This window comes from Notechis scutatus, chromosome 1 (assembly GCF_049901735.1).
Source record: "Notechis scutatus isolate UNSWTSFEM ecotype Mainland chromosome 1, rNotScu1.2, whole genome shotgun sequence".
NCBI classification, from domain to species: Eukaryota; Metazoa; Chordata; class Lepidosauria; order Squamata; family Elapidae; genus Notechis; species Notechis scutatus.
This window is the reverse complement of record NC_142009.1, coordinates 276,303,326-276,322,359: the sequence shown is the minus strand read 5'-3', so window position 1 is coordinate 276,322,359 and position 19,034 is coordinate 276,303,326. Positions and strand designations below refer to the sequence as shown.

At 37.4% G+C, this 19,034-nt stretch overlaps 2 protein-coding genes across 4 annotated transcripts in view; both read left to right on the top strand.

The window, feature by feature from the left end:
* The window catches only part of MAPKBP1 (mitogen-activated protein kinase binding protein 1), a 134,761-nt gene extending 127,041 nt beyond the window's left edge, over positions 1-7,720 (top strand). For all 3 annotated transcript variants that reach the window (XM_087951674.1, XM_026664608.2, XM_087951673.1), the window contains 2 exons: positions 1,982-2,067; positions 3,329-7,720. In XM_087951674.1, the coding sequence (XP_087807800.1) occupies positions 1,982-2,067; positions 3,329-3,625 (383 nt within the window). In that variant the 3' untranslated portion in view covers positions 3,626-7,720. The remainder of the gene's footprint in view (positions 1-1,981; positions 2,068-3,328) is intronic.
* A 2,338-nt stretch (positions 7,721-10,058) lies between these two features.
* JMJD7 (jumonji domain containing 7) lies at positions 10,059-18,685 on the top strand. Its single transcript, XM_026664611.2, has 8 exons — positions 10,059-10,156; positions 11,109-11,262; positions 11,723-11,976; positions 13,786-13,842; positions 14,529-14,624; positions 16,067-16,143; positions 16,517-16,676; positions 18,467-18,685. The coding sequence occupies exons 1-8, from the start codon at positions 10,078-10,080 to the stop codon at positions 18,574-18,576; spliced, it is 987 nt and encodes a 328-aa protein (XP_026520396.1). The 5' UTR covers positions 10,059-10,077; the 3' UTR covers positions 18,577-18,685.
* Positions 18,686-19,034: the final 349 nt, after the last annotated feature.

The window sequence follows — 19,034 nt, the reverse complement described above, 5'->3', positions numbered from 1 at the left end:
CACTTAATGTGTTCAACACATACTTAATTCAAACTTTCCAGAAGGATATAATGGTCAGTAATACTGAAAACTGTTGAAGGGTAGCTCTCTTTTTGTCTTCCTTGCAGCAAAGATGATTTCACAGGGCAACTAAAGCAATTTCACTGACAATGACATATCTAAGTCCTTTTTATAATGGATTTATCCAGAAATAATTTATTCACCGATTCGAATAAAGTGGTTATATTGATAGGGAATAACAGGTGTATTATAAAACAGTATTTATTTTTAACCATCCATTTCTAAAGCACTTTTATAGCAACCAATAAAGCTTCATTAAAAATACCAATGAATACAACTACACAATTAAAATTATTAAATCAACTTGATAAAATGCTATTCCATAAAATATCAAGAGCAAATACTGAGTTGCTCTTTATAATAGGCTTCACGTTTTGCTACAGAAACTCCTTAAATTATGTCTCACATAATTGTATTGCTCAATCACATTAGAACAAACGATTTTTGAGGACAGGAGTAAGTGTCATTTTATATTTTACTAATGGCTTGCATGCAACTTTGGGCCTTGGAAAAAGTTATCTAACATCTGCTTTCAGTCCTTTTCCATCTACCAATTGTGCACATATTTCTCGTTATGGAAGAAAATGACACGGGAGACGAAGTATGGCCCTCACAATGGGTATCTGCTATTCATGGCTGAAAGTTCATTGCCATTGCTTCTGAAGACTGTATACATCATTCATCTAAGAATTTTGGAATGCTTGATACCATAAGCAACATGTCCATATATCTGCATTAGCACTGATTGATTTCAACAGCAATGTAAATATATAATGGGAGAATTGCACTTGTAATGAAAAGAGAATGATTAATTATACATTCAGGAATAATAATTAATAGGATTATTCAAATTATTCATACCCTAAATTAACAAGAATGTGACGAATGAAAGGAACTCAGATATTAGCTTGTGTTGACATTTGTTTTTCTTTGAATGTAGCAGTCCCAGGTTTGAAAACTGGAAAAAAAAACCAAGGAAGGAAATGGTTAGATCTTTGCCAAAATGTATACATTTGTTTGACTATCAAGTGCTTAAGTTGAGCAAGACTTTATCTTGAATCCACTCAGTTCTTGCAGTTCTTTTACTTAAATATATATAATTACAGAAGGATTTTTGGTGGGTTTTAATGTTATCTTTGTCAGGACATAAAGGCTTATGCATATGTGTATGTCTATCCCTTTATATGTCATGTACTGTGTCTCATTGTGTGTCATTACATGCTTTTATATGTTTGTGCTTAATTAGTGGGATAGCAACTAAGCAAGCAACCAAAGTTAAACTTGCCTTTTAATACTTGCAAGAAAGTGATATAATGCTAAAATAGACTTTCTATCACCACCGGTACCTTAAATTGGATCCCTCTCAGTAAGTCAAAGATGCTTTGGCAGATTGTATGAATTAATGTATAAATTATTAATTTTTAGTACTCAGATTTCAGATAGCTATGATGTACTTCTTTCTTCTTTTAATTAGGAGCAGACTTTTAGACTAGGATCACTGATTGTAATCATAGCTGTTTAATCCAAGTCTGGCAGGTTCAGATTGAACCAGCTGAGCCAAACTTAAACAATCCACATTATTATTGCACTTTTTAAAAATTATCCTCCCCCCTCCTATTTTTTTTTAATGAAATACTGTTTTACTGTTTTGTATATGCCTATTGATGGGAAGGAAACAAAGGCAAAGCAACTTTGGTTGTGGATAGGCCTAATTAGTGCTTCAGCATGCTTTCTTTGAAAAATCAAATTAATTGACAATATTTATAACAGTAATCAAATGCTTCATGTAAAGAATCAGTGACTTCTCCAAAACTGATGTGATTTTGCATATGATTTCAGTAGCATTTTTTAGTAGTGAATCATAGACTGAAATTATACTTCTGTTTGGTATTTATGTTCTCTTGTTTCTCCACACTACCAGGTTCTTCAATCAGTGTTGAGCAATGCAAGCATGTAGTGTCTGAGCTCCAGGACAGTATGCGTAAGGCCATCCAGATATATCGCCTGGTAAGCCACCTCTTTGTTTCTATTAGATCTAATTGCTTATGTATAAAACTAACTTATTAATTCAGAAATATATAACTAAGGATAGGAGCAAAAAAAAAAAAACCCATTAAAGAGTAGGCATCTGTTCTTGTTCTTGTGTGTGATTAGAAACCAGATGCAACTACACTAGCAAACCAGAAGGTAAGCCGAAAGAATTTCAAGTTGCTGACCAACTATAGCTAAAGGCCAAAATATGTATTATAATTATGTATTCATAAGGCTTTAGTAGTGCTTTACTTTTTCTTTACTTGCAAGTGACCAAAGACCTTTCAGAAGCATTATGAAATTCATTTGTTTGTCTTGATCTTTAAAATTCATCAGAAGAGAAAGAAGACAAATATTGTTATTTTTAAAACAATCACAGGTAGCTCTCATTTACCAATCATTCATTCAGTGAACATTGGAAGTTGTGATGGTGCTGAAGAAATAATTTTATGGCCCATTTATGACCATTGTTTGATCCCTCCATCACGTGAATACAATTACAGTCAGTACATGTTGCCCTCTGCCTACCCTGTGTTTTCCCTCTCCCCTTGTAGAGCGGAGAGATTGGAGAGAAACGGATTGCAAGAAAGAAAGCTGTATGTTCTTCAATACATTGAAGACAGTGTGACCCCATCAGCAGTCTGGGGCCTCAGGCTGGGGGACATGGGCATGCTAGACAAACAGTTTATAGTATCTCTTGAAATCTCTTTCTCTCCAATCTTTACATTTTGCAAGAAGGTGGGGAGGAAAGAAAAAGCAAGTAGGCAATCTCTCCTTGCCCTTCTCTTCTCCTGATCCTTCCCTTCCTTCCTCCTTTGCTGACCAAAGAGATTGAAGAGGGATTTCAAGGGAATGAGCTCTTTGCTCTTTTCTACACCAAAAGCAATGCACTCACATGGCAACCTGGAGCTTGGAGCCATAGACATAAATCTTACAGTATTCTTTCAAAGTCTCTTTTTCTCTAATCTCTCTGCTCTGTGATGGGTGGAGGAAAAGGAAAAAAAAACCAAGCAATTTCATTAGGCAATTTCTCTTTTGCCTGGCCCTCTCTCTCCCCCCTCCCAAATCCCTATGCCCAGATTGAGGAAGGGTGACTTGAGTTTTAAATGATCTTCTATGCTTGCAAGTTATAATCTTGCAACACAGGATTTACTGCTGATAACTGTTGTTTGTTCCTTTGTTTTTCTAATATAATAAACTTAGCCCTAAAACAAACCCATTTGCATTTCTTTTTCAGGTATCTACTGACATGGAATCTTCACCTGATAAATATAAGATTGCGGGTCTCTTGACTGAAACTTTCTCTGTGATGAAAAAAGAATTGGATTCTCTGAAAGATGGCAATGGACTTCAAAGGAAGAAAGATCAACTGATGCAAACACAAAATGTAGTTGGAATGCCATTAGTGGAGGGCAGTGGTGAAACTTTATCTAGCCTTCGGCACTTTGGAGATGACCAAACTCTTGCCTTGTTGGAACAATACTCAGAGTTACTGCTACAAGCTGTTGAACGACGTATGGATAAAAAACTTTAATTATCGTTTTCAGCAACAAACACTTTTAATGGAATGCTGAACCATACACAAAAACTGATGGAACCTTATCATATTGACAACTTGAAATAACATTTTGGGGTGGTTTTTTTAAATCCAATGGGCAAATATCTTTTAACAGAAACAGTTCTGTCCACAACTTTTTAAAATGTGCTGGTCACAGTACTAATCCCCTTGTGCCTATCTCCTCCACTAAGAGTATTATAAGAAATATTTGGCTTAAAAACCATTCAAGCAATTGAAGAGAATTGGTCAATGGTCCAGGGGTGGCCCAGCCTGAAACTGCTGACTTAATAGAATGAGATCAAACTGAAATAGCTTTGTCCCTCTGCAGTGTTATCTCAAACTAGGCACAGACTATTAAAACGTTTATTTATTAATTTATTTTTACTATTATAATTCTGAAACTTTTACCTGGGTTTTGCAGTTATAGTTATTTTGACATCTTTTCCACATTTATAGTGAGAGAGATTTGATATAGTAAATATATTGATGGAACAGCAGGTAGGTTATAGAACTGCTTTCTGCTGTAGCCTGCATTACTGAATTTTGCTTCCTTGTTCCTTTTTATTATGCCAATATGTTTTATTTTAATTTTGTATTTAGCATTATGATCATTCTGCTTTTGTTTTCCGTTTAAAGAAAATCCTGTGCTCTTATTTTTTATTGTTTCCACAAAACACCTATCCTTTGGCTCAGCGTCCAGAGATTTGTTACAAAGCTTGTTGGTTAAAAGAAAGGCTTTTTTAACCGGACTAGTTCTACTTTTCTCAGGTTTTATGTAAAACCAGATCCATCAGAGTCAAATTGATGCAGTTGAATAACTATCCATTTTTTAAAAAAATTCTTACTGCTGGGTTATGTTAGTGGCATCAGCTACTGGACTCATGATATTAGCACTGTTCTGTTTTTTGTGGATATAGAAATGTAGGCAGATGGATACGATGGGGAAGGGGTAGTGGTAGAAAACAGTCAGTGATGAAAGCTTGTAATCAATACATACATCTTCAGATATTCCTAACTTCCCAAAAGAGAGATTCCCTTTCTCTGTCTATGACTGAAATCTGAAAACAATCCAAGTGTGAGTGTTCAGGAAATACTTATTGCTATGACATTACTGTTCTATTTCTTTTCCTCCCTTACACTGGAACATAACTAAGGCTGCATGAAATATTACTGTGTTCTACATTGTGGCAGACTTCTCCAATTTCGTATCAATTAACACATTGTCTTTGTTCAAATAAAGAAGGAAAGTAAGTGCAGATCTACATCTTTTCAGCTCTGGTACCCTTTGTATTGAATTATTAATCCTAACTTGTCTGAAGTATTCACTGATAAAAAAGAAACCTTTTAAAACAATAAAGTTATAAAACGTTAATACTACTCTCTCAGGTTAGACAATAGCAGTGTTTCTTACTGATGATCTGGTCATTTTAATAAATAGCTTCATTGTTATAGCCTAGCTTCCCTCTTCTGCCTCCTAGATTTGTTGAGGTTAAAACAACTGTGTTGGGAATTCCTAGCCAGTATGGTCTAAAGTAAAATTCTGAAGATTTGTGCTCACAGTCAATCTAGAGGGCGCCATGGTGGAATAGGCTGATTTAGATATTTCCGGCTGGCTTTTCTACTTGCATTTTGTAAACTGTCATGTGAACATCTGTCTTCACTGCTCCAGATATCTGGCCACCTGTAGTATAACCTTTTGTCTGAATCTCATTGGCTTTCACTCAGCACCACTACAGTGTTAAAGAAATCTGTTTCCATTTTGGCTGCCCATTGAACTCCAAGGCTGGAGACTTGGAACAGTTAATTATGTCATTTCTGGATTTGCTTAGATTTGAATGATAGTTGACACACTTCTTAAAACTGAGCTTTTTCCTTCCAGCTGTAGATGCTTAAATCCAGAGATACAAGAAAAAAGAGTCTTATTGCTAGACTGCTGGAATATACTCTTAATTTAAGTGAAAATTAATGTGGCTTTTTTCTATACATCTATGTTGGGAAATGTCTTAATAGCCAAAATATCTTCTTCCTGTTCATATCTAGACTGTAAAAAGTGTTCAATGCTCAGGAATCTTTCCTATGCTGGAACACATGCACTCAGGTAAAGAAGTCATGCTTCCAGATATCCTGTGGCATGAACAATGAGAAATTCAGAATGTCTATTCAATCTTGACAGGGTCAAACGTTCAGATGTCTTTGGAAATAAAATCAATTTGCTGATAATTTATACCTCAAGCATTAACAAGTAATGATTAATCAGGGACTGCCTTGAATAAGAGGCAACATCAAAACTCCTGTTAATTTCAAAGCAGTTTCCAGTGTATACGTTTCATTGTGTTCTTAGATCGGGAACTTAGATCAGGTAGGAAAATACTGTAATACAGATGGGGATTTGGATGTCAATTAGAACTGTAGTTTTGTGAGTCTTGAGTAAGTAGATATTTAATGAGGAATGGATAGGCCTGTAATTTCTAATATTTCATTTAAAGGCATACCGAAGGCTTCTAGAAAAGTTATAGGGCTGAGAATCAGTTGATTCAAGGAGGGAAATAGAATGGAAAAGTTATGGAATGGAAAAGAGACATTGTAAGTAGAGATAGCAGTTAAACAATAATGTAAATGAGTTTGTAATTAAAAATTGAGATATGTTTGTCTTTTAAGTGCCCTTTATTTTCCCACTAATATATATGATTTGGGCATTGGGAATGAATATTCTCAGCCAATAAAATTTTTCAAAGCCATTTGAGTTCCATGAGATTCTGACCTCCTTTATTTTCTCTATGTGGTCAGAAAGAATCAAAGAGAAAATCCTACATGTTCTCCATGGAAAATACTTGATGTAAAATACACTTTTTTGTCATTGGTGGCACCTTATAGTAATTCAAATGTAAACTTTGGAGCACTGCTTTTTAAAAAGTTAGATTATAAGAAAATTTTGTGACAGCTAGCATACTTTTGTTTTCAACTGCATGCAGCTTTTCTGGTGTTATTATGGATGTCCATTAGCCCTTTAAGGAAATGTCAACATGTTGTCTAGGGAGAGGAAAAATATAAATGCAGTATTTCAATCTGTTCTATTTCTAATGTTTTTAATGTATGCATGCAATTTCTACATATTAAAAACAAACGCAAAGAGAGATTGTAAAAGATCAATTTCTGATGTCATATTTGCATATTGTCTCTGTGTTTTCTGAAATGTTTCTTAATGTGATTTAAAGTTTCTTATACTATTTCTCTTTTCAAAGATAGCCTTTATTAAAAAAAATACTGTGCATGGGACATATCCCTGTTTCTATAAAACACAGGAAAACTTTCAAAGGCTGAAATATGTGCACACCAGTTATAGATATTTGAATCTGGTGTTTCTACATATGAATGTCCTGTTATGTACCTGTACTTGTTTTCTTTTTTGTATAAATTTCTTTTTGATATTGGGGCTTATTCACTTCTCCTTTTCACTCCAGTGATCCAGAACTTACTGATCCCAAAGAAAGAACCAGCCAACACCGAAGGCAGTGTTTTAAAACATAAATAACATTGTCATGTATGTGCACTCACCCACTGGATCTACAGAATCCAATATTTAAAATATTACAGATTCAGAATGCAGAGCAGCTACTGTACGGCCCTTTGGGTATTGCTGACTAAATTGTTATTTCTCTAGATTTTAAAAAAAATCCTGTATTATTTGTAAATAATAAGCTGAAGCTGGGCTGCTTATATATTGGGCTAACCTGCTGTAAATTAGGAATACAGTAAGCCATGTCTACACAACGTATCTTTAAGCCTAGGGTACAGATAGCTTTTATCTGTGTTCTTTCAACACTCCCTTTTTATTTTACACTTGCTTAAAAGGAGAAAACAACCCTAAACCTTATTTATAAATTGTGTTTTGTATCTTGATTTTAATGGAAAATGAACCTTTTACAATGTCCTTTTATAATTATTTGAAAATTGTTTTAATGGTTGTTGGGGGGTTTGCACTGTGAGCGACTTTGGGGGGTATTTTTAATTCTGCATTCATTTGTACTCAATGTCTAAATTTCAATAAACAAATTTATTGTTACAAATTTATTTTCATGCTATTGTTTACTATTATTTTGTTAAGGCAATTCAGGGATGGGATTCAAATTTCTTAACAAATGGTTCTATGGGCATAGCCGAATTTGTGGGTGTGGCTTGGTGGTCATGTGACTGGGTGGTCATGGCTTCCTGACTGGGCGTGGCTTGGTGGTCACCTGACTGGCTGGGCATGTCTTGTATGTAAATATTGTAAATATTTTTTTATAAAAAAGAACAACTTTTACCCAAAATCAGGCAAAGCAGGAAGGCAGATTGAGTTGCTTGCAGAATCACAGAGCCACTCACAGATCTACCTTTCTGCAATCTACTGCCTGAGTCTGCACTGAAAAATAGAAGCTTCAGTCATAAGGAAGGTTCAGCTCTGTTCTCAGGCCACTTCTTCCCCCCCAACCCCCTGAATACTACCCCTGACTGGGCCTCAGGGAAGCCTCCTGGGCGAAGGCAAAGCAGTGCCACAGCAACTTAGATTAGCTAGAAAGCAAGAAATCCAACAACTTCCTGCTTTCTAGCTAATCTAAATTGCACGGCACAGCTGATAGAACAGCTGATTATCGGAGGGGGGGGGGAGGAAAAATAGTAACTTACCAAAAATTAGGTGAAGGCACAATGCAGGCAAGTTGGATGGCGTGCATGCCAGGTAAGGAGTGACTGGGTAGGGAGAGGCCAGCCAGTGGCGCAATTTGCTAGTTATCTGAACTGCACAGAATCGTAACAACTGGTTCTATAGAACCGGTCCAACCAAGTAGAATCCCACTCCTGAGGCAATTGATGAACTTAGTGAGGCTACAAAATAAAGTGGAATATACTATATTTCCTCCAGTAATTTTGAACTGTGAAAACAGGCAAAAGTTCTTTAAGCTATCACTAATTATTGTTCTATAAATCAGTTTCCTGTGCAGTATGTGTAAATTTACATTTTGCTGGTCAACCTTCCATGGAGCACTCGTCGAGAACCACCTGTACAGTCACCTTAAATTCAATGTATATTTAATAGCCTACAACAAAGAGAAAGAGAACTACCAAATAGGTAAAAATTAGTACAGTAAACAGAGCCAATTGTGTTTTCATATGTTTCAGCAATGATCTGTCAACTAGCCTAGTTGTAATGGGGAGAAACATTAGTACAAATGTACTGTATGTCGAAAAGTAAGACTTACATATTTTCTTGTGTGACAATGTGGTACAGATGGTAGTAATTGTAGTAATAGTTATAGTTTTGCCACAGAAAATACTTTGATTCCATAATACTGCTCAGGAAAACCACTTTGGAGAAGTGGTTCAGGCACTATGATAGAAACTCTGAGACTCCTGCCTTAGGCACTTAGCTAGGTGATCTTCAGCCAGTCACTGTTTCTCAGCCCTATGAAGGAAGCAATGACAAACCACTTCCAAAAAAATCTTGCCGAGAAAACGGTAGGTTATTGTCCTGGGAGTTGGCAGGAGTCAAGACTTATTCAAAGGCACTATTAATTAATTAATCAAATTTATATAGAATTGACTATATGAATGTTAGCTATGTTTGCATTTGCATGTTTTACAACATTTGCATTGTATGGTTTGCAAATAAACCCTTACCTATGGAAATGGATAGGAGTCACCATCAGCGGGATGAGCAGCATACACATCTGATAAATATAAAAAGTGAAATAATAGCACCAACAATAAATAGAAATGGGGGACAGCAGAAATGCTGCTTCACAAATAACTGCTATGAGTCTGGACTTGGCAGGATTATGCACTGTGATTAAGGTAAACTAAATGAGACATATACTCCTTAATCACAGTTGAATTTGTGGTCTGGATTGGGATGACAGCATTTTAACTGGGTTGTCAAAAAGCATATTTTAATGATTATATTCTTTAACTTTGATTTGGGAGTGAGCGGAAACTACATCCTTTGAACCAGTATTAGTATACTGTGGCTTGCTTTGGGCATTTTTCTGCCCACAAGTGAAACCTAGTTAGAATTTTTCCAGCTGGGATGTGCTTGTGCGATGAGGCATCTCTAGGGTGAAAGACTCTTCTGTCTTCTCCTAACTGCAGAACCTGATATCCAACACAATTTTGGACACTTTTTATTGTGTGTGTGAGACTCGTAAGTTTTGTGGCGCCGCTGGGGTTTCTTTAACACTTTTTCCTCCAGAGAAACCGCTCAAGACGGTCTGAGAAGCTTTGCCTTCTGCCCCGCAACCAGCCGCTGAAGTCGACTTGGGGGACGGGTGTGTGTGACGGAGCTGGGAGGCGCGTTCAGCGTCTTCCCCGGCGGAGGGAGAAAGTGGAGCCTGGAAGGGGCGTGGCCTAAGGCCGGTCGTCGTTGCGCACGCGCAGATAAGACTCCCCCACTCCCGATGGCGGAGCCTGAAAGGGAAGTTGGGATGCTGCAAGCGATGAAGCGTTGTTTGGCTGATTTCCCCACCGAAGCCCGGGGTGAGCGGCCTGTGTGTCTGTGATCAGAGGCACGTTAGAGACAGCGAAAGCTAACCCCTCTCTGCTTCTACCAGTGCATAAATGGAAATAAGAGTATATATACAATCCATTTATGGACTAAGAATTACCGGAGGAAAAGAGAACGATAGTAATTTAGTATCGTGCTGAATATTGCAGACCACATTCTTTTTTTTCTTTTTTCTTTTTTACAGGGGGAGGTTTTAGGATTTAGGGGCGTCATAGCAGAATTTGTCTCGCCGATTGGGTTCTGTGTTAAGGCGGTCCAAAGATCGCGGGATGGCCCTCCTCTGCCCTGGAAACCTGCAAACCCCCCTCCCGCTAACCCGCCCCCCTAAATAAAAAAGCTGGCATAGTTTTGCTGCCATCTAGGGCAGAAGTCTCTAACCTTGGCAACTTTAAGACTTGTGGACTTCAACTCCCAGAACTCTGGGAGTTGAAGTCCACAAGTCTTAAAGTTGCCAAGGTTGGAGACCCCTGATCTAGGGAACATCTGGATATTTGCATTGCAAAGTTGGTAATGCCCCAAGTCGATTGTCATAACCCTGGCGATCTTAAAATTCCGATTTCCAAACCAATGTGTTTGCTACTTTCCAAAATTGGGAGATCTGGCTGCACAAAATGCTGTACATTCTGTAACGAAGTAGTGACAATGAGGTGTCATATGGAGGCTGTTGGTAGAAATGTAGCTAGGAAGATGGGGCACAACATTCCCAAAAGCCTAGGCCTGTTCACTTGTGGCACTCGGCAGTCCCAGCTTGCACAGCAAAAATATTGAGTACAGTATATATGAATTATTCTACTCCTCGGTCTGTTACCGAATCTTCTGGGAAGAATGACAGAATTATAACTGCTCCGAGAAAACTTTAGGCAGAGTTGTCAATCCCTAAAATGATTGCAGTGTTCATATATTTTCGCCCCCCTGTGCGAATAGAGTTGTGTTGGTCAGAATCAGTGCCATACCTTGATATTCTTCCACCTCCCCTGGAATTCTACCGGGAATGGATCTGCCCAAACAAACCATGTATAATCCGAAATGCTTTCCACCACTGGCCGGCTCTGAAGAAGTGGACCTTGGGTTACTTGAGGTAGGAGGCTACAAGTAATAAAGATGGGATATGTGTAAATGTATGTGTGTACCCCCCCCCCACACCTACATCCACCCACCCACCCACCCATCTATCATCTATCATACCTCTATGGCAGGGGTCTTCATATTTGACAGCTTTAAGACTTGTGGACTTCAATTCCCAGAATTCCTCCTCCAGTCATGTTAGCTCAGGAATTCTGGGAGTTGAAATCCACAAGTCTTAAACTTGCCAAGTTTTAAGAACCTTGATCTATGGTGTCTGTCTGTCTTTCTGCCTGTCTGTGTGTCTATTTATCTATCTACCGTATCTATTTATATCCACACACCTCATATGATGTCTTGATGAGGAGGTTTCCAGCGCATCTGAGCGTGTTCATCCACTTTTGCCTAAAACATTGTGACTGACATAAATCTGTTTCTTGCACAAGGATAAATCTCTTGTGATATTTTTGTTGCAGGCAAATAATGGGCTCCAAGCTGGTGAGTGTGGCAGTAACCCCCAATGGTTATGCTGATGCGGTTTATCAGGACTGGTTTGTTATGCCAGAGGAGCGTCATATGCCTTTCAGTGCTTTTTTGGACATTTTGGAAAAGAAGATAACTTCTCCAGGGGTGTTCTATGTGCAGAAACAGTGTTCAAACCTGACTGAGGAATTTCCTGAACTTATAGGTGATGTGGAGCCTGAGATACCTTGGATGAGCGAAGCACTGGGTAAATATTAAAATCCTAATATTCCAGAATTGGCACTATAGTAGACAACTGCTTTCTGGCTTTGGAATGCTCCAAGTTTACTTTGTTCATGGAGAAGATGCAGTCAAAATTGATAGTTTTATTATTGTGCATGTAGTTCGCATATAAATAATAAGTTATATGCCTTTTGATGTTGTTGGTCAGAATGACCAAGAGCCTTTGAGTGGTGTAGTAAATATTGCCTGTCAAGACTTTAGCAGAAGTATTTTAATGCAGTTAATGTTATTCTGTGTGTCATAAATTAAAAATCAAATGTTTAATTTATCAAACACATGCAGGCTAGCCCAAAGTTTTTTAAGAGTTTCAAGAAAGCCCTAAAACCACAAATTGTGCTTCCCATTTATAGGAGTGACATAAGGGTACGCTATGGGGCAGTGTGAAAAAGTCCAACAGAAGCTGTAATCATTCAGTGGAAGCCATGTTACATTTTAAAATGTGCATTTTAAAATGTGCATACAGAAAAAGGGGCATGACTTTGATCCTGCAATTGCAACCACCATGAGTTGAAGTTTTCGACTTTGTGCAATGTCCATTTTTATAGATATATTTGCACCAATAGGTGGAGTTGTTTCCCATGAAGTTCTCAATGTCCCCTGGAGATGTTGGTATTAAACCTGTGAATTACTGTTTTTTAGTAGGTGCTTGCAGAAAACGAGCAGAAATTTTGAAGATCTAAGGATAATATGTTAAGTGGTATAATACAATAAAATAAAATTAGAAATAATTAATCGTATTGCATAATTTCATCAACCTGCAGAGTTCATTAAATGCTGCAAGTGTTTGTGTAGGTGTTTTCTATATTTTACTTGTATTATCAGAATTCTTTGACATCCCTAACTATATTCAACAATTCCTTGAATATATTTACCTAGTTTAGAGGTAAAACCATTGGCTTCAGTCTAGTTCCCATATTTAGTTTATATGATGGTGAAGTGTTGCTGGTATGTGAGTTAATGTGGTATTTGGTTCTTCCGTTATTATCTAGAAAAAAAATAGTTTATTTCTCCCTTCTCCCAAACCAAAACCTATTCTAGAAGTTTACAGAGGATATAGGTTCAATTATCCCAAGTTGTTAGATTGGGTTTTTTTTTAAAACTATAATGCTGACAGTGAAATCTATTTAAATAATTACATCTGGGTGTTGCCAATCTTGCAGAATACTAGAAGAAATTTCCTGCTGATAAAAACTCTTAAGCAGCGGAACTGTCTGCCTAGATTAGCGATTGAATTTCTTGGTGGGTGGCTACTGCAGAAGATTGCATTAGATGTTTTATTAGATATCTTCCAATTCCTAGAGTTTGATTCTATTGAATTTTAAAATCAGAAGAGAATGAACATGAGAAAGACAGTTTGATCTAAAGCACCAGGCCAGAAACCAGGAGACTATGAATTCTGGTCCTGCCTTAGTCATGAAAGTTGGCTGACCTTGGGACAATTACTCTCTCAGCCACACTTGGGAGATCTGAAAATAGCAGATCCTGCACTTTCAGGAAAATGCTAGGGAGGAGAAAAAAAAAAACCAGAATGGAAATGAGCCTCTGTTGTCAGCTGCTTTCATTGGGAAAGCACTTATTCATCCTTGTGCATAATAGCGATAATATATATTTCTGAGGCATTAACAGTTGTTTCTTCCAGATTTATTCAGAAAGGATGTTAAGAAAGGCTGCTAATTGACTGAGTGAAAATAAAATTCTTTAAATTAATAAAATTTGTTTCAACAAAAAAAAAGAATTCAGACCTTTTTCTGATTTGACTTTTTTTTTTAAATAGGAAAGAAGCCCGATGCTGTGAATTTCTGGCTGGGAGAATCTTCTGCAGTGACTTCATGTATGTATGAGATCAGTGCATTCACTGCTGCACCAAAGGTGCTTTTTCAAGAGGCAACTGGACTTTCTGGTTTTTCTTTGAAGACGTTTTGCTTCTTGGATTAAAAAAAACAAACAGAAAGTGTAGTTGCCTCTTGAAAAAGCACCTTTGGTGCAACCTTGACCTGGATGACTGACAATCTCCATAGACATTCTCTGCTGCAATTCATAATTGGTAGGCAAATTTGAGCACCAAAACACCTTTTTTAAAAATAAAGGAAAATTCCTACTTTTGGGGAACAATATTTGAAATATCTTCCTTACTCCTAACTGTTATTATAACTGAACCTATGTTGCAGTTACTTCATCTGGACAGAATTTTGGAGGGAAGAAAGTGGGTGGGAGGGGTGATCAGAAGACAAATAACAGGCAATGATGCTTGGACTCAATTCTAGGAATCAGGCAGAGCAATTGCGTGACGAAAGGCTTACCTAGAAACCTGCTGAGTTGTTTTTTTTTCAAGTCCCGATTGCTGAATATTATTATAATCAGTATTTTAAATGATCGGTGGATAGCAAAATAAAAAAACTAACCCACTTACAAATTCATACTTGTGCTTTATTTTTGTGCTATGTTTATTATGGAGGTAACAAATGACCATTCCCTCTTCCTTTTCCCAGTCTTTCATTTTTCTCCCCCCAATCTTAGTACACAAAGACCACTATGAAAACTTGTACTGCGTGATTTCTGGAGAAAAACATTTTTTGTTACATCCGCCCAGTGACCGTCCCTTCATCCCATATGGTAGGTATTTTGAGAAATGGATAGGAATGGTGTCAGCTACATGATGTTGATATTTTGTGAGTCATTAAAAAAAAATCCCCAGGCTTCAACTTCCCTAATATTTTGCTATGCTGCAGGGATTTTTTAAAAAAATATATAAGCAAAGCATGGATAATCACAATACAACACAGGTGCACATTTGGTAGATACAGCTGAGGTTTATGAGACACTTAGGGGATAAGAACATGAGATCCTTTTGGTACCTTTTGGCCCTTCCCTCTTCTGTTGCTTTGGCTTCTTGTTCACCCAGGACACTGGTGGCTAACCTTTTTTGGGCTCCTGTGCCAAAAATTGTGCATGTGCACTGGCGCTCGCGTGCCAGCACCAGAAGGCAATGTGCGCTCCCCCATGCCCCCTCCACAGGTGCATGCAATCCCCCCACCACCACCACCCTTACCTGCACTGCACCTCACAGCTGAATTTCGGCTGATTTGAGGCCTTTTTCGGCCTCCCAGAGGCTTGAAAAAAGCCTCTGCAGGCCGAATAGGGCCGTTTCGTAACAGGAAGTGATGAAACAAGCCTATTCAGCCTGCAGAGGCTTTTCTCAAGCCTCCAGGAGGCCGTAAAAGGCCCCAAACCAGCCAAAAATCAGCTCTGAGGCACGCGCATGCGCATTGAGGTAAATTTGCCTGCGGCTTGCATTCCAGCACAAATGGCTCTGCGTACCACCTGTGGCACGCGTGCCATAGGTTTGCCATCACGGATCCAGGAGATGTTAACTGTAGTGAGACAAGGAAAACATTACAGGTCGACTTACAGCCATTTGTGCAGTGATCATTCGAAGTTACAACAGTACTGAAAAAATGTGATTTATGACAGCTTTTACACAACCATTGTAACATCCTTGTGGGTCATGTGATCCATATTTGGATGCTTGGCAACTGGTATATATTTATGATAGCTGTAGTTTTCTAAGATCATGTGATCACCTTTTGCGACCTTACAAAAGCAAAGTCAAGAGGGAAGCCAGATTAATGTAACAACTGTAACACAGTTCACTGCAATGGTTTCCTTAACAGCTGTGTCAAGAAAGGTCGTAAAAAGGGGCAAAAAAATTGCTGTTAACTTTGAAGGGGAAAATGCCTAATTTGTCTTCAATATTACATCAGATGTTTAAATGTGGACTTATATATGTTTTTTAAATATTTATATAAATAAATACATACATAAATACATCCCCCCACACACACCGGCTTTATATAAATTCAAGTTCAGATTTCTGGAAAAAATATTCCAGTAAAACAATCTGTTTTAAGGGTAACAATCTGTATTAAGTGGTAAAATACCCCACGGTGCTCCTGTGAGTTTGCCACATTGCCCTGAGGTGCTGTGGTACATACACAGTGTGGGAATTGCAGAGTTAATTGTAAACAATATACTTCTATCTGTACTTTATGTTCCAGAGTTATATCCACCAGCAACTTACCACATCTCAGAAGATGGATCATTTGATATTCTGGAAGATAAAACGGCAGAGAAGGTAAACCAGAAAATCTTGTTCCTCACAGCCTGAGTGTCCTTTGGGTGTTGTTTTTTTTTTTAAAACACTCCAAACGGGCTTTCAAGTGCTTTGCATTGAGGAGAGGCTTCCATCTAGCCATTCTGCCATAAAGCCCAGATCAGTGGAGGGTGGCAGTGATGGCTGCCCTTCTGGAACTCTGTCACTTCTCCACACTAATTGCTTTTTAAAAAAATCCTTTGATATTGGCTGTATTGTTTAATAATTGTGAAGGATTCTATTTTCAGTGCTTTTCAAATATTTCTCTTAAAAAGAAAAAAAAAGATTCAATTCTGGAAGAAATAATTATCTTATTAATAGCTATTAATATCATATTAACCTTTCATCCACAAAGGTACCCTGGATCCCTTTAGATCCTTTAAGTCCAGATCTGAAACAATACCCAGAATACACTCAGGCAAAGCCTTTAAGATGTACTGTGAAGTCTGGTGAAATGTTGTATCTTCCTTCTCTTTGGTTCCATCATGTTCAGCAATCACATGGCTGTATAGCAGGTAAGAAAAATGCCAAAAAGTATCTTTTAATTTATAATAGCTACAACTCACCAGATTTCTCCGTCAATATGTAAATGATTTCCTTCTTCTGTCTTCAGTTAGATTGTATTCAATGTCTTCCAAAATATCAAATCAAATCTTTATTACTATCATAGGCCAGTATAAAAAGGATGGGATGCAGGCAATTTAAATACATAGAAAATATACCAGAATTTCACAGAAGGAAAAAAAAAAAAGGAAAAACCCAGATGATATATATAAGACATATGTATTAAAACCGAAAGTATCTATAAAAAACAAGATGCTTAAAGAATCTTAAAAACAAGAGTAGGAGAGTTAGATGAGCGTAGGGACCTTACCTGGCAGGAGAGATACTGTGATTATTTCAAAATAAACCACTTTTGTAGGCATAGATCGTAGATTCACTCATTCAAATTCTACTCATAGTTTTGCAGACAGACATGTTAGAGGGAGTCTTCGGTGACCTTGAGAGATAACAAAAGAAAGAATTGCTAAAAACTATATCTTCTTCTAGTAGTTGGAACTTCCGCTTGAAATAATATTTATTTTATGGAAGGCAACTCAGGATCCAAGCCAGCCTTTGAACAGATGAGATCTGAAAATAATGTTGTATTTTAATTGGAAAGTTCAAATTCTACCACTATATTTTGACAGTTTAACAGTTTCTCTGCTGCAAATCAAAGTAAGAATTGCATATAGGCTGTAAGTAGTCTTTGATTAATGACCATTCCTTCAGTGTCTGTTTGAAGTTCCTGTAATGCTGAACTAGTGGAACTTATGATTGGTCATCTCCACACTCTTGTGATCATGTGATCATAAACCAGGTGTAAGATCTTGCCTCAGCGGTCCCCTCAAGGAAGCAGAACTCTTGAAACAGGTAGCATTTCAAAAGGAACTTTTATTGCGAGAAGGTGATAGCAAAGAGAATAGGCAGGATCTAAAGTTCCCACGCTAAAATGTTTGGTTAAAAAAAGTTGTTTATCAAAAACCTTCCCACTGCTCAGTCCGAAGCGGGCCAATCACCAGGTGTTGAGTTGTTGTGAGAACTTCGAACTGAGAAGCTGTTCTCAGGTGCCAGGTGCCTGCTTACCAGCTTGCCTGGGATTTGGTACTTCCTGCCAGCTTTCCCATTAACTTTGCTTGTTGGAAGCTGGCAGGAAATTGCAAGGGGGTTCTCACTTAACAACAGCAATGAGGACTGTTGGAATTGTGGTTGTTAGGGGATGAGGTCACATAACATTGCTCTTTACAAATCATATTGCTTAGCTGTAGAAATTGCACTAATTAATTTAGTTCAGCAAGGACTAGCTTGCTTATGTCCATGTGAAAACCGCCTTCCCAGTGGATTCTATATGATATCTCTCCACTTCACACCCACCTTAAAAAACCCCCCACATAAATTATGTTTCCATGAAAAATACATAAAACTGGATTACATTTGAAAATACTATATGAGAATGCCACTATAGCCATGTAGTAACTAATGCTAGTTATACAGTTGTTTATTGAAGCAGAACTGTTGAAATCATTTGGCTGGATTTATTTATAATGGGCAGAACAATTGGATTACTTCTTTCCAAGGTTCCAATAACAGAATCTCTAAAAACCCAGTGTTGGGTTGAGAATTGGTAATATTAAGGGTAGAAAATGCAGGTTACCTGTATGTTGGTTTTTAATTTGCATTGAATCACAAAGTTCATTAAAAAAGCTTAAATTATGGGGTAAGAATACTATTAATAGTATTAAAAAACTTTTTCTTTCTTCCTCAGTGAATTATTGGTATGATATGGAATATGATCTAAAATACTCCTATTATCAGCTGCTGGATTCTCTCACAAAAGTTGCACAACCAATTTTGGATTCTTCGTGGAACACCTAACCTTTTACACCTGATATGGAACTGTGCATACAATTTTTGTATATCTTTATTCATATAATTTAAATAAATAATTGCATAATAAATAAATAAATAATTGCATAATAAAGACAAACGGCAATTTTTATGTAATATGAATGCATTATAGGAGAAACTGTCAAACTGTATCTTACACAGCTGTCTCATCACCAAATCATATTCTGATTAAGATAACAATATTAACTTAAAAATTAAACAGATTTTCTATCTCCATTTCAATGAGACTTCAGGATAATGTTTGGAAATGACACTACTTCTAGTGCAAAATGGTTTTCTGCAGATAAGCAGTGTTTTAATATCCTTAGTATCATTCAACATCTATATATGTCTGTTGGATGAAAAAACGTGAAGTAGTGATAAGTGCATAGTATCTGCTAGCTTTCTGTTTCTTTACCCATTAGGCCTTCAAGCAATATGTTCAT

What these genes read in the sequence shown, in the direction of transcription:
- JMJD7 (XM_026664611.2), top strand. Translation starts at nt 10,078, where the DNA reads ATGGCGGAGCCTGAAAGGGAAGTTGGGATGCTGCAAGCGATGAAGCGT. An exon ending in TGGACCTTGGGTTACTTGAG is followed by an intron (nt 11,263 to 11,722) that starts GTAGGAGGCTAC and finishes TTTTTGTTGCAG; the next exon opens with GCAAATAATGGGCTCCAAGC. An exon ending in CCGTCCCTTCATCCCATATG is followed by an intron (nt 14,625 to 16,066) that starts GTAGGTATTTTG and finishes TTTATGTTCCAG; the next exon opens with AGTTATATCCACCAGCAACT.